A 16,228-nucleotide genomic window follows, 5' to 3' on the forward strand; every position below is an offset into this window, starting at 1 on the left:
TGATGCACATTGTCTTCCAGTTTCAATACTTTGTTTTTTTTTTTTTAAATCAGCTTAAAGGCTTTTTTCCATAGAAAAGAGAAACAAAAAGGTGCCAAATGCAACAAAAATTGTAATTACTGTCATGGAATTTTTTTTAATTGACTGTTCTTTAATATCGATTTGCTGACTGCTTTGACGTACACGTTTTTACAATACTAATGTTGATATAGGTTCTGGAAATACGCTAAATGTGCTTCTCTGGGAAGCTGCTACTGCAGATCTGGCATTAGAAACAGTTGTAGTAATTAAATTAGAAGCAGGGCAATATCTTTCATTTGAGACAAAAGCATTCTTTAAACTTTCTGGCAGAATTTTAGATTAATTTTAGAATTTTCTTCATGCTCAAAATGAATCACATTAAATGCACAAGTTGTGGTTAAAATGTCTTTTTTTTTTCCTCAAGAAGACTGAGTGGAACACCTTAGACGATTGTTGCACAGAAATGTTGCCCACAGAAAGTCAATAAGTGGCTTTGTTGTGATGTTTTCTCTTCTCATCCGAGTTTGATTTCAGTCCCTGTTTGTTTAGCTTTATAAAAGGAAAGAAATAGACCAAAATACATCAAACATGTTACAATGCAAGATTTCACAGAAGTAGGTTGTACCATCTGGTCCGCCTGAAGGTGGAAACATCCCCCTTATTTCCAAGCTGGTTCATCTGATAGATGCACATGACATGTACAGCCTGCTTAACACCATTTAGTCATGACCGACAAACTCTTCATTTACGTTTTGTGGGAATGTAATGTGGTGCATTGTGCTTATTTTAAACCAGGGGCGAGGCTAGGGTATTTTTAGTGGTGCCAAAGCACCACCGTGAGATAGCTCGGCACCCCCTGGCTCAGCACATTTTTAAAATATTATATTATGCAAAAACACATTTTTTTTGCTCAAGGATGCATTATTTTAGTGACCATTTTATTTATTTTCTAGCATTTGTTTTTTAGGGGGGCTGGGCACCCCTAAAGACCAGATCCTAAAATCGCCCCTGTTTTAAACCTCTCTGTTTAATCAGGCTAAAAGGTGCTTCAATATTTCCTTTTTTTTAGTAAAGACGGTTTATATAATATCCCTTTCACATATTTAAAAAAATATGTTTTTTAACACTATCACACAGATTTAAAAGGATAGGAACACCATTTCATTTAATTTTTGCAACAGTTAGCCTATATTTCTAGAGGTTACGTGCTGTTACCAACCTTGTTATATCAATAACTTACTACTAACCAAACCTCATCATCCCACATCATTACTACTTTTTGCAAATACTCTGATAACTGAAAGAAAGCAAATCTTTGCAGGAATGTTTATAAATCATTCCGTCTTCCCTCCGAGAAGATGACTGTAGGAAAAAGAATGCCCAGTTCAGTTCTTACTTTTGAGAGTCCAGGTCATATTAAAAAGTAGGACGTAAGAATAGGGGAGAAAGAATACAATTTATTGATATTCTGAAAATATGAAGTTATGGCAAGGCTTCGATTGAATCCAGCAGTAGAAAAATATCCATAATCTAACAAAGCAAGGGTAGGAACATTTGCAAAGAAAAAAACCACACAGGCACAAGCACAGCTAAAGAACACAGAGAGACGCTAGAAATACACAAATACCTAAACAGGAAGCCAAATGCAGGTGAGACCAATGAAGGCTAAGCAGACAATCAAAAAAGTGCGAGAAGAAAAATTAAGTCACATGGAAAGCGCTCGCTGAAATAAAAATGGGAAGAAAATCCCAAAACGAGCAAAAGACTGAAATATATGTACAGAAAAAGGAGGACAAAGAGACAAGAAAGCACAGAAGATAGATAAACTGGACTGGGAAGCGGAAGAGAGCTGGCTGCATTAACTGCAGCCCAAGAGTTTCCAACAGCCTCCAGTCTCTATGAGAAGTCCCATAAATAGTTACATCCTGTCAGATCTGCTCTGGTTTGTTCAAATATTCACAAACTTGCACCCAGTTTGTTGTTCTCGAAAGTTGAATGACTTCAGAGCAGCTCGAGGTTAAATTAGAAAGATATTTAACTTACATCATTGTGCAGTTATATGTTAAAATAATAAATAATAACATTGACCATTCAAAAAGTAAACCTTGAAAATCCTTTTAATAATTCTTCGGTTGGTTTTACAGGGAAGAGAAACATCAACATGTATTACACATACATTATTATAAATTTTTTTCGTTACCCGCTCCTTTAATTGAGCACAGAAGTCAGAGGACACTGTGATTTACAGCAGTGGTTCAGAAGGAGAGTGGTGGGGGGCATGAAGGCTGTACATAATCACACCGGGGAACCAACGGTACAACTGCAGTCTTGTCTTGGCAACAGATTTGCTCTGCTGAAGCTGTCGGAGGTGAAATGCCTTACCCACAGGTAGCAGATGATGGACAGGAAGTCCTTTCCGTTCATTTCCCCAGACCGCTTTTTCCATCAAAGGGAGTTTATATTCAAATCGGTGATTTTCTAAGGGCTTGCTTCCCACTGCCAAGCGTAAAACAAGTTTGTGATACAAAGGAAAGAAGCCCCAAATGTAATCTGACAAACACTTTCAGATTACCACAAAAATTACTTCAATACACGCTCATCAAAGAAGCTCTTTTTTTTCTCATAAAGAATACTCAACAGGCTTTTCTTCAGTTCACAAAGAGGATAAAAGGCATAAAAGGATCATAGCAGATACATTTATACAGTAAGGAAATCAAACTCCAGTTCACATGGGGGAATTATGTACATCTCTCAGATAAGGTTAGCCTACAGCTGCGGTGCACTTCTAATATTCATGTCACAAACTGATCAAAGGCAACATTCTATGTCTCTTGCGTAGCTCTCAGTGTCTTTTTTCTAACATTATTCATATTCTGTGCATATTTAACCTTCACCAATCAAGTGCTGTAGGACAGCAAATTCATGAAACCTCCATAAAAATCTCATGCAGGCAGACTGAAATCACTCGGTGAGCGAAACACTGTAATTGTTTAACATGAAACTCCCAACTCTGGCATATAAATCCATGATACTATGTCATTTTGAGATTACAGAGCTACTTTTTTTATATAGATTTTTTGGATCAGACAATATCAAGATCCACCAAACACATGCTAAAACAAATCTCAATTATAGATCATATAAAAAGTAAACTTTCACATGTTTTGATATGCAAATGACCTAAACGATTCCATTCCTGTCCGTCTTAAATATTTTAACAAGCAAGCTGTCTGCAGGTCCACACAGGTGTCTTATAAAACTTCTTCCTCTTAAATAGGCTCATGCTGAAATGTGTTCAATAACTCTCTCCTTATCCCTTCTTTATCCCTTTCTTTACTCCCTGGTGCAGACTCCAGTCCTACTGGCTGAACCATTTCCAGTCTCTCCTGTATTGTTCAGAGAACAACCAACTCGGAGAATTCTCCGAGGAGCTTCACAGCTGCAGCTGCCGGTATGAACACAGCACTTGTCAGCTGCCCACGCCCTGCTCTATCGGGGAGGGCTCAGCCTGTGCGGCGTGTGCGCCTGACAACCACACCCGCTGTGGAAGCTGCAACCCAGGCTTTGCACTGATGCAGGGCGCCTGCAGGCCTATGGTGGCTGACTCTACAGAGAACTACCTTGGGTTTGAAACGGACCTCCAGGATTTGGAGCTGGGCTACCTACTGCAGAGAGCAGACCGCAGACTGGAGGTATTTTTCTGTTGGCCTTTGTTTAATGATGTCATACTCACTGAGAGTAGAGCTGTTTTATAACAGCAGCATGGGAAAAATACATGCTCTTATGGGAGCCATTAAACACTGCAAAGTGTTCCTCTGTTAGCAAATATGGTTTCCATGGTCATTTTTCTGTTATGATATCTGTTGTTCCACGTTTCATTGGACATTTTAAGCATATTTTGCTACAACATAATGTTACGATACAAACTATATTTACTATATTTATTTTCTTGCTTAAAATTGTAACCTGGCAGAATGCAGAAAATACAGAACTAGAACTGATTTTGATGTTCGATAAAATATTGATAATATCTTTTCTCATACCAAACATTGCTTCAGCACTTCCTCTCCCCTTCTATATAGCTGTGCAGTGTGGTCTTTAAGTTTCTCCCCTTCTTCAGTACCTGTCCATTCTACTTTTTAGTGGTTGCCTGGTTTAATGTCACATGGACGTATCAGGAGAAAACGACAATGATTAATCGATGCTTTCTGCATATGCATGTCTGCAAAGGTTCTCATGGTTCTGCATGGTGTATATTTTGTTGTTTTCAAAATTCAGGGTGGTCTGTTTTATTCCCTGAATATCACCATACAAATTAAACTCTTTGTCTGCAGGTAGACAAGGTCATTTAGAACATATCTCAGAATTACCAAGTAAACACTTCAAAATACAAAAAAAAATCTCATCTGTGAAAAATTCCCTCTAACAAACTCAAATAAATCTATTTGCCCACCACACTGAAAAACAGTGAAAACATAAATGAAAAATAAAAAGCTTTCATATTTGCAGCCAAAAAGACGTCTTTAATACTAGTAAAACTTTGTTTTTTTCTTCAGTCAGCTGAAAATCTTACACATATAGCGTCCTCCAAATATACTCTTCTTCCTGCTGTTATGAAGTTGCCATTTTCTCATCTCAATATGGGTAATGCATTGCCAGGGCAGACCCAAAGTGCTTTGTGCAGTTTGAATGAAACCAGGTGTAGTTCCTCTGTCAGGGTTCATTAAGTCTCCAAACAGACATGAAATAACATGAATTTGCCTGAACATGGTCCAAATATCACCTAAATAGTTTCAATGAAAGGAATTTATGGGATGCTAGGGCATCCTTTAAGAATTTACTATTTGACTTGTAATAATAGTATCATTAGAGTATATGAGATCTTTGTATGTGAGGAAAAAGGTTATTCTCTTACAAGCACATCACATGGCCTGAATGTTTAATTAATTTTGCCCTTGTTACTTACTGTACACATATCACTGTAATGAGCTGACCATACCATTCTAGAAAAATGCCTAGTTACTCCAGCTTTCAGTGTGAGGGATTTTCTGTCAAAACGTAATTAAATATGATTTTGTTTTTGCTTTTGTTTGAAACTTAATATGTGCCATTGTGTGTATTCATCTAATAGGTCCATGCAATTTTCATCAGCAATGACATGCGACTGAACAGCTGGTTTGACCCATCATGGAGAAAGAGGATGCTGCTGACGCTGAAGAGTAACAAATACAAGTCCAACATGGTCCACATGCTGCTGGGAATATCCCTTCAGATCTGCCTTACAAAAAATAGCACCCTGGAGCCTGCACTTACTCTCTATATTAACCCATTTGGAGGGAGCCACTCTGAGAGCTGGTACATTCCTGTCAATGAGAACAGCTTTCCAGACTGGCAGGCCACCAAGCTCGACCTGCCCTTTGAGTGTTATAACTGGACTCTGACACTGGGCAACAAGTGGAAGACATTCTTTGAAACCATCCACATCTATCTCCGTAGCAGGATAAAGACTCAAGATGGAGCAAATGACAGTGTTTACTATGAGCCTATAGAAATGACAGATCCTGCTCAGAGCCTCGGTTACATGAAGATCAACAGCATTCAGGTCTTTGGCTACAGCATGCACTTCGACCCAGAGGCAATCCGCGATTTGATTCTGCAATTGGACTACCCGTACACCCAGGGTTCCCAGGACACGGCCATGCTTCAGCTCTTGGAAATACGAGACCGGGTGAACCGTCTTTCGCCACCAGGTCAACAGAAGTTGGACCTCTTCGCCTGTCTCCTCCGGCACAGGCTTAAACTGACTGCCAGCGAGGTGGTTCGAATCCATACCTCCATACAGGCTTTCAGCTCCCGTCTGCCCAATTCACTGGATTACGAGACCACCAAATTGTGCAGTTAACAGCTGCTCAAATGGAGAACTGGACTGTAAATTTACACAGAAAACTCCTGAAGATTGTGCCCTTTGTTGTGCAGATGCTTACAGATGCTCGGTCTTTACAGATTACCAAACTTCGGTTGATCACAACGAGGGCTGAAGAATGTACTCAGCTGGTTGTGTTGGTTTTCATCATGTGGGAACTATTTTCAGTGCTATATATAAAGAATGAGCTGGAACAGTGAGCAAATGCACAACTGTTTTCCCACAACAAACTCAAAACAATTCTACAATTGACATTCAGAAACCATCGCATTAAGTTGAACCATGCCGTTTCAGTATGACTCATTTATACTGTAAGTACCAAGGCTAAATGAATGGACACATTATGGTAAAAATGGTACAGTCTGTTTGTTTGTAATTTTTTATATGTTTCTTTGCTTTAGTGACAGTGCACTTTCCATGAAGACCAGATTACACTTGTGTCAGTCAAGATTTTGTAGATAAATTGATATTAAAACATCATGTTATAACAGATTTGAGTTGTCAAAACAATTTCTTTCTGAAAACAACCTTTTTGGAGCTAAAGAACAGGTTCTATGGGGATATATAAGCCACAAAGGTATAATATCTTATATAGTCTAATGCAATTAATACAACATGTCTCAAGAGGCTCACTTCATTTAACAGAAACTCATCCATGAAATTGCGTTCCAAGAGAAAACAAGCGAAAAGTCAAATAGCTGAGAATTGCAGCGCAGGTCTGACTATACAAGTTCTTACTCAGTTCACAATATCAAGTCAAACAAAAAAAGGTTCAAATTTGTTTCTCTGAAAGCCGTCACCCTGCACAGTTTGGTTTCTTGATAGAGATGCACTGGATGGATGCAATTAGTAGCTTCTATTTCCTCTATTAGGGCTCAATAAGGTGTTTATATTTGGAGAATATTTGCCTCAGATTTCAAACAGATTTGTTTCCCTTGTCTTAAAGAACAAACTATATTGTGGCATTTTTTAAAGATAAGGCAGGAAGGGCTAGTAAAACTGAAACAACAGAGTTTAAATTGTAAAAAAAATCTGTGTATTCATGGTTACTTATCATCTTACTCATCTAGAGCAATGAAGCTGATTCACTGACAGACAGGAGTGGTATACATACAGAGGGGCATAGTACTGTGCAACATGTAAGTGAGTAAAGAGCAGAATTTCGGGGACAGAGTTTGACCTGAATTCAAGGTAAAGGAGAGCTAGAAGCAGGTGTCAGATTTAGTTAAACCCTCAGGGCCAGGTTGAGGAAATAATTCTTTAAGAGCTTTTGTTTGTGAGAAATGTTTCAGTCTGCCACATGATATCTTGTAAATGTTATCCTAATGGCACCGAATGTGTTTTATGTTCACTGTTCTAAGTTATTCTGGAAGAAAACTGCAGCTGTCTACATCAGTTGCGTCCAGGCTCACTCCTGCGTCACACATAAAACAGCAACCTGGAGTCTTTGTCAACACTCTCTTATACAACATGCAGTACAGTGCTCAAGTGTTTAGCCACACCTCCATTCTTTACATTTTGCTTCCAGGGACTCAAACTTGCTTGTAATCCTTCACTTTAGTTCTTCAAGCTTTTTGAAGGACTTTCAAGTCTTCAAGATTGTACTTTATACATTGGCTGCATTTTCACATATTTTCAGTCCACCCCTTGTACCTGAGGAGGAATGTGTTTTTTTATTTGCCTCTTAACACCGAGCAATGAATCAGTCTTGCACATGAAAGGAATCTAACTCAGGGACTGAATCAGCAATGTGTCTGCACATAATCTTCATCTTTAGACACTTTGTTAGAACAGCTTGTTGCAAACGCAAATAATTCGTTCACATACTGAATTGTATCCAGAAAAATGAAAAAGATAAGACAATTTGAAGGGCAGGAAATAGTATTTTCACAAGAACACGGTGATTCCCATAGAGCTAATATAGCCGGAAACTTGGAACGTCTCGGCATGGTGTGTCGTGTTTACTTAAATATTGAGGAAACTGTGGGAAAGTGGGGGGCAAGAGAAAAAGTGGCGCACCTAAGAATGTTTTGCAGCAGATGGAAAGTACAGATGCAGTCCCTTAGAATGACAAGATGCCTCAGACATGAACGATTCACCTCCCTGCCAATTCACTGGATGGCGTATAACTCAAGTTGGATAGGAACTGGCTCATTCTGACTTGGAGATGTAATTCTGAGTGGGTGTTTCTGTACCTGAGAGTGGTGTCCTCAAGAAATAGGAAAACAAATAAAATAAAATGAATCAAAGACCTGACACAGGACCTGAGAGAATCTTCTGGACCTTCAGCTGACCCGTATACTCTCAACTGAAGCCTCATAAGAAATGGTCTCATGGGAGGGTGGCTGTCAAGAAGCCATTCTTAAGGAAGGGAAACAGGGAGAAGAGGTTGATCTATACGAAATTAAACAAGAACTGGACTGAACATCAGTGGCAACAGGAGCTCAACTTTACTGAGGTAGTGTGGGATCATGTTGACAGAAACAGAACAAAGTGCAGCCAACATGCAAAGAAGAGCTTTGATATCATATTTTTTTTTATAGGAATAGTTCTTCAGGCCTCTTGAGGGACATTTCAAACACATAATTTTAAGCTCATTAGAATTATACAAACTCTGAGGGTCAGATACTGCGCTTCTATTTATGTTTGCACTTAGTTCAATAAAGTGCTGCAACTATTTCCTGTTTCCCTGGCAATACATAAACAAAAAAGGGGTGGCTCACAACTTTTGCACAATATCGGGCTTGGCTTGTGGGCTCTGTCAAACAAGTTGTCAGAGTACTGCAGTGGTTTGTGTTTCAGCAGATCCGGTATAGACACTGACAGAGGACAGGAGCTTCTGCTATTGTGCTGCTGACAAGCTGCTTCCGCTGCATGGCTGCAGCGTTTTCTGTTCCATTCAAATGCATAGCAAACCATTAGTAAACTGTGCCGGCAAGAGATGGCTCTGTGTGGCTGACTCAGCATTTCAAAGCACTCGAAAAAGAGGGAGCAAACAAGAACTTCACTTTTAATCAGTGGCTTTCTTCTACACTCAGGTTTTTTTTTCCCCCATCTATGTATGGCCACACTCTTTCACTTACCCTAAGCCAATTAGATGTTTTTGCAATTTAATCTCACAGAAACATGTGAAATGAGCACAATGTCTTTAACAATCTAATTTAGTTGCGGAAGAACATAATCCATCTCGCAATTCTGGCAGGCTTTACAAGATCACCATCACAGCGATCTGGTGTCCAAGTATCCAAGTGCAAATCAATGTACTCGCTGGCCTGGACAGCTAATAGTTATTGAAATGAAGAGGCTGTGTTTCAAGGGGTATGGTACCATATTACAACTTCTCCAATTAAACACTGTATAACTGCTTGATAGCTAGCAGGCTGATGAGCTGGCTGGCAGATTCCATTTGCTCAATGAAAGATCACGAAAGAACACAAAACCTGTAAAATGGTGGTAAATGGATGCCAATATCAAAATATAATTTGTTTCTTTGTTCGTTATTTTTGATTGCACAGTGGAATATACACATTTGGCACTCTAATCACGTAACCTAAAATAGTTTAATGATAAACCCTCACATTTGATGGTCACATGCAGTTCCTTTCATTTTGAACCGGGTGAACTCACAGTTTTAAAATAAAAAATGTCACCCCAAAGTTCAATTGAATGCATTCTTTTTAAATCATCAGCAGGTTTAGACTTTTCATCTCATTCCATTAATGAACTGTCTCCAATTTGAAAATGATCCACTAATATTAAAGAGGTACATAAACCTAAAAGGTTTTCAGTTCAGTCCCTGAACTGGGGGTCAAGGATCCTGTCAGCATTATTAATTTAAGATACAAGATGTCATCTCTAATCTGTTAGCTTTTATGTGCCTGAGTGACACTGCAGGGAAACCAAGTACCTGTGAAGGTTAACAGTCATCACCACAATGTGTCTGCTCCTCCCATCAACTCCAACTCTTGTCAAAAGCTACGTTGGACAAGGCCTCTACATGGATGAGAAGTGTTTGATGAGATGTGAGTGGTGGAATGCATTACTAAATGTCAGCATGTCTTTTCCTGAATACTGCCCTGTCAATTATGCAGAGGAAATGAGTGCTCCGCTGCTGCGTGAAAAAAGCAGCAAGGAAGGATTAAGAGACAGCACTTCTCATTGTGTTTGTTGGTCTGTTGGGACTTTGTGTCAACACTGAGGTCACTAAATGTCCAAAAACTGGCTCATGCTGGTTATAAATTGTGACAAGGAGAAATGATGTTTTGGAGGAAAAGGCTTCTTGGCTTTTTATGAATATTTACCAAAAAAGTAAAAGGAAATACACAACAACAGCGAAATTAAGAATATGGCTGATGCTTTTCAAAGAAAAATGATAATGCAGTACTGGGAGAATAGTTCAGCCATCTCCATGTTCCTCCCAAAGCAGACTAAAGATCCCAAGGTAGTATACCCATAATTTCCATGTTTAAGAGCATTCTGCTCGTTCTGCAATTACCAGACTGGTTCTTAAAAAAAAAAAAACTTCTGCAGAGGCAGCTCGCCATAACTTACTGAGGTTGTAAAAAGCTCTATTTTTATATCCCAGCTGTGACAGCAGCCTCTCTTATGGCAGTGTGAGGCAGGAGGAGAACTTTTACTATCAAAACTCTGACCTTTTGCAGTCAGTCAACAGTATGAAGAAAAGAAAGATACAGTCTATGTTAACCTGCTAAAAAAAAGAAAGAGAAAAATCCTGGATTATGTTTTTAGCAACATTAAGGGTAAAATATGTACATTTTCTATCTAAAAAGCAGCAATAAATCTACAAATCTGGAGGGAACAGTTAAGATTATGTGTTTTATTTTTTGCATGAGATACCTAAGTAAAAGGGGACCCACTAATATAAAAAAGGAATTCTTAAACATTAAAAACGTGTTGCAAATTGAGACATGGATCTTTAAGCGTTCCCCAAGCTTAAAGCCTGACTAAAGCAGAGATGAATATGAATAAAACAAGGAGCCAAAATCAAAAGGAAAGAACAGTGCTCGAAGCTCTGAGACTCTGGTGTGTCTGCTGAGGATGCAGACTGATAGACCTCAGACCAGCTCACATGAATGACACTAACAAGGCAAATGGAGCAGAATCCCTGTCAATGGAATCAAAATGCTCAACTTTAAAAATCCCATCTACACATGTAAGATACTGACTCTTGTAAAGTTGCTTAACTTGCATTCAGCTAGTGAGAATGTTGTCTTGTCCGTGCAACATCTGTGGTTCTACATTTCAACTTCACTCTTAATATTCTTCACCGACTGCAGTAGACAGCCAAAGTACTATGAATTCCAGCACCCAGGGAAGAGGCATTTATTTGCTGAAGGCAGAACAATTAACCCGCAACTCGTCTGTAACTGTATACAGTTAGATGGCATGGCTAATGCATCATTGGAAGCCTATCCCGAACATTATGATATTTTGGCAGAGTAGAGTTTTGCTTCCCAGAAATACTTCTCTGCTGTGTCATCTGATTTTAAACCTGCCCTTAAAATACTGAACATAAAGTTGATGAAAAACAATTTAACAGTCTAATTAAATAATACAGTAAAATGTTTTGAGCAACCAAATATATGCAAACACATAAAACATTTTTTTACTCGTGCTTTAAGAAAATATAAATCAAATTGTTTTAACTTTTATGGAACAACAGATACAGAGTTGAGACACGTTTTTTTTTCTGTTTTCAAATTTTCCACTTCTTTGTCTTGCATGAATTCCTGCTCTCCATTTCCAAATCATGATAATTCACAACTCAGAGTGCAGATTAGCATGACGCTCATATCATCATTTGAAAGATTTGGAATATCAACCAAGAATACTGCACGCAGTGACAAAGCCCTCTGTTCTGACAAACATACATTACAGAAAAATGTACTCGTTCAGATCTTGCATGGTATTTTCTTGCAGGGAGTTTAAACCTAAGTGTCAGAATGGATGTTCTTTTACTTCAGTTCAGTGTAAGACTTCAGCATTTTACACAGACCAAACTTTTCCTCCCCGGAGACCCCAACAAGGGAATGAAACAGAGGACAGGAGGAGAAGGCAAAAGGTAACTGTCGCACGCCAATAAATCAATACGCTGCTTTATTACTTCAGAGAACAAAAGGCTCTACACTGAGATCGATTGCTCCGCTGAGGAGCCTCCAATAAGAAAAAATAAATAAATAAATCTCTTGGCATTTGCCTGCTCCGTCCCCCCGACCAGATCAGCATCAATTTATTACTGATGTGATGGTTTCCGCCTGATGTGTTTTTGTATAAGCACAAATCAATCCTGAGTTTATTAGCCGCTATGATGCATTGCAAAATGACATTACTCACATTGTAGATGAATGCCATTCATTAGGAGGAAGGGCTGCATCGACTTTGGATGTGCTGAGAATAAGAGACGGAGAGTGAAAGATGTATTGAAAGGCCAGAGTTTGCGTCTTCGGGGTGAACACAACAATAATTTGTTATCATGTTCCTGGCTGATAACTTGAAGATTAGTTACTATATCTACCAATTATGGCATCAATAGAAGTCTAATGGGAACATGATTTGGCATTCAAAGAAAAACGAAGCAAGATCAGCACAAAAACTACACAACTTTCTGTTGTATGTTACAAAGATGCATCATCATGACACGTTTAACTCAGTTTGTAGATTAAAACCACAGGCAGAATTAATTTATCACATTTCAATCTAGCACTGTCATGCTGACCAATACTAGTCAGTAAGATAAGAGTACGACCCACGAAGGTGGCCGTGAATCAGTGGGAACCATCTAACTGGAAGATCAGTAGTTTGATTCCCAGAAGCCCTCTAAGTGTTGAAGTTGCTCATCAGCATGTGATTGTAGAGACAATAAGCAGTGTACAGAGCGCAAATATGAAATGAATAAGGCAAATGGCGTTGAATAAATCTGGACCAATCTCCAAGAGTTTGAGTCAGATTTGACTTGATCTTGGTCCATGTGTTTTGGGCTGGGATCCAGCTGTGATTTTGCTAAAAGCCAGTGATTCCCTAAGTTCATTAAAGATATGGCAATAACTTTTGGTTGTATTTTTGCTGAAAGCCATCTTTTTTACTCTTAGTAAAACATGAGATTTAACAGTCTGTAAAAAAAAAAAAACATTCTGGCTCCTTGAAGTTCCTCTAATTCAATTTTCAAGAATCCAAAGTGCATGACTGATGACATGACTTGGATGTGCACTGGTAATCCATATCAAATTTCGTTGCGAAAAGTTGCTTCTGTCGTGTTTTATTTGACATTTTGTACTGGATGTTGGTTGATATTACTCCGCCACCGCTAAGAAAATAGTGCGAGCATGAACGAGCTGCCAAATAAAACACGACAGAAGCAACTTTTCGCCACGAAATTTGATATGGATTACCAGTGCACACCAGTAACCACTCCAGTGAGTTGATGATTTTGAAAACGGACGTTTATGGTGCTTTTACGGACCTTTTTGGACATGCGCATGACTTGCCATTCTGAAGCAGGTTGAGAAGAATCAAAATTAGGCAAATACCGGAGACAGCAGTAAACATCAAAAAAGCGGTGAGGGGGGTTCTAAAACATTGCAGACGACTCAGAAAAGAGGCTTAATGTTGAAAATACCGCAGTTCCCCTTTAAGTAGAGTTTGAAGACAAACATTTACAATGCAATCATACCCTCATGGATGCCTGTTACATGTAGTTGCTCTCGGAACCACTATAGGTCACATTTTCTATTCATGCAATTGTTGGCTGTATCTGCCAGCATGAAAATACACCATATATATAGTTGAATTTTAGGAGAAGGCAGACTCTATTTTGACTTAGTTCTAGGTAAACAAATAATGTCATGGTGTAAAATGTCATATTTCATTGTACAATCTATTCCATGTGACTGTATTACTGCACATTGATTCAAGCTAAAAATCCTGCATGAAAATTCATTTTAACAGTTGAAAATCTGCACTTCTTAGTACATCATATTAATAATGTCTTTCTCAAGAGAATCTTATATTTGTATATCACAACATGCCAGAGTAAGGTGTCCTTGTAAGTTACAGAGATACAGAAAGGAGGAAACAGCATGACAGCATCAGCATGGAGGATGAGAGAACAAATTGGACACTGCCTCTACTTTCATTTCAGAAATTCTCTTTCAAACGTCACACACAACAGAATGGTAATAGCACAGCTCAGACACCCCAACAGAACACAAATGTTCCACGCTTGAGTGAAAATGCTGCTCACAAAGTGCCAAAAGCACACTGTGAGCTCATTTTTGGAGTGTTATCACACTTACATGAAGAGCCTCTGAGTTTTGTATGTGTAGTAATCTAACTCGATACTAAATTCCAAAAGGCATTATCATAACTTTATCGAAATTTGTAATAGTTCCCTGGGCAGCAGTATAAACTATTCAATGTCCATAATGTCCACGCAGAAAGCCAGAAGGGTTTGGAGAAATTTTGTGTTTGCATACATTAATCAAACCCATCTCTGCTCTTTTTTTCCACTACATTTATTACAAAGAAAGCAAAATAACACAACATAGTCAGTATCGTACCATAGATCTAATATTTCTCAATAGTCAAGAATAAACGCTAGCTTGTTTGTGTGTCCTTTAATTATTTATTTGTTTAATGTATTTATTAACAACTGTTCATCGGTGCAATGGTCAATGATCGGGCTTCAGAATGAGCTTGCAGATCCTTTCTTTGTGCCAGCACCCGTTTACAGATGAGATGAAAGACACACAATAGGACACAAGAATCTGATCAGCCTTAATGGGATAATTGGATGTGAAACTGTCATTTCACCTGGTGAGTGACTGTTTGAGAGAAGCAAACGGCTAGATGGCAACAAAAAAACCCAACCTAATCAGCCTGGCCCACTGAGAGCCATTTTATGTTGCAACATCAATTACAAAAGAATTGCTTTAGGGATGCTTCGGCCAGGCTTTCCATTGCATCACTTATTAGACTCTCCTTTGCTGTGACATGTACTCATCAGAGGATTGAGGCACGGGCACAAAACAAGGTCATTTATAAATTATTGGGATTTGTGTTAGTTTTTTGTTGTTTTTCTTACAAATATGCTGCTCCACAGTTAATGTCTGAGTCTGTATCTGTGGTAAGGGAGTAGGGTGTGAAAGCCGCCCTATTTACTTTTCTAACAACTGAGGCCCCAGGTTCTGCAATACTTAAGTATTATTTACTCTCCTATTTATCGTTCATGGAGCATGAGACTTACCATTAGATAGTGATCATTAAATGAGATTAACTGAAAAATATTTTGTGATGGTACTGAGAAAAGACTGAAGACTTACGTTTACCTTCACAAAAGTAACACAACCTTTGGCATTTTTTTATTTTTCTTATTTTCATTGACTTGGTGTTTGCTTTAACTCACTATTTCCCTGTTTGGTTGGGGGCAGCCAGAAAAATCCGTATATAGCGTCGAGGGAAAAAAAATCCTAATTAGTTTGAAATATATATGACTTCATCACTTCAACCCAGTGTGTCGGATACTTATGTGGAAATACACGGTTTTACTGTTTGCTAAGAGTATTGAAAACTGATATCCAGGGCAATCTTCACAGTAGATGTGTGATAAAATGAAAGAATATGTCATGTTACTGGTTATTTACTTTAACTTTAACCCTTGTGATGCAGCACATGATCTGACATTGTGTATCATCTGTACACCAAGTAGAGGTTTCTGCAGCTTGGAAAAAGTTTGGACCTTGACTCAACATTATCAGTAGGGGACAGGGTAAAGTAATTGACAATTCAACCAATTGTAAGTTAAATAAACTTGGAATTTAGCATCTTGGACACAAAGGTAAAAGGTGTAATAGTGGTGCAAATCAATTAATATCACTAAAGAGTTCTAAATACCAAGGATTTTAGTTCAATTCACTCAAGTTTTAATTCTTATCCTTGTTTCCTCTGTTTTTTTGTTTTCTTTTTAAAGTAAACTCAACTCATCTGGACATATTGTTCAAATCTGAATGAGTGAAGTATTACTTAACATTACCAAGAAGAGACAACAGTAAGAAAAGTCTGTATGACACAGTGACCTTTAACCTTCCTTCTGCCGTACAGTTATTGTGCTCTATTTAATGTATTTGACACTGCGTGTTGGTATACAAAGTACTAAACCACGTTCTAGCATTTTAAACAGCATATTAGTATGGGTATAGCAACACACCCTGTGTATTCTGTCATCCGCATTAGCAAAAGACAAATGAAACAAGGGACCTGGTCATAAAA

General features: G+C 38.4%; 1 protein-coding gene across 1 annotated transcript in view; it reads left to right on the plus strand.

Annotated features, from left to right (window-relative positions):
* Positions 1–6,412, plus strand: part of brinp3a.2 (bone morphogenetic protein/retinoic acid inducible neural-specific 3a, tandem duplicate 2) — a 43,726-nt gene extending 37,314 nt beyond the window's left edge. Inside the window, exons 8-9 of the mRNA XM_075485976.1 lie at positions 3,371–3,713; positions 5,153–6,412. Coding sequence (XP_075342091.1) covers positions 3,371–3,713; positions 5,153–5,923 — 1,114 coding nt within the window. The 3' untranslated portion in view covers positions 5,924–6,412. The remainder of the gene's footprint in view (positions 1–3,370; positions 3,714–5,152) is intronic.
* The last annotated feature ends 9,816 nt before the right edge of the window (positions 6,413–16,228 follow it).

This window comes from Odontesthes bonariensis, chromosome 15 (genome assembly GCF_027942865.1).
Source record: "Odontesthes bonariensis isolate fOdoBon6 chromosome 15, fOdoBon6.hap1, whole genome shotgun sequence".
NCBI classification, from domain to species: domain Eukaryota; kingdom Metazoa; phylum Chordata; class Actinopteri; order Atheriniformes; family Atherinopsidae; genus Odontesthes; species Odontesthes bonariensis.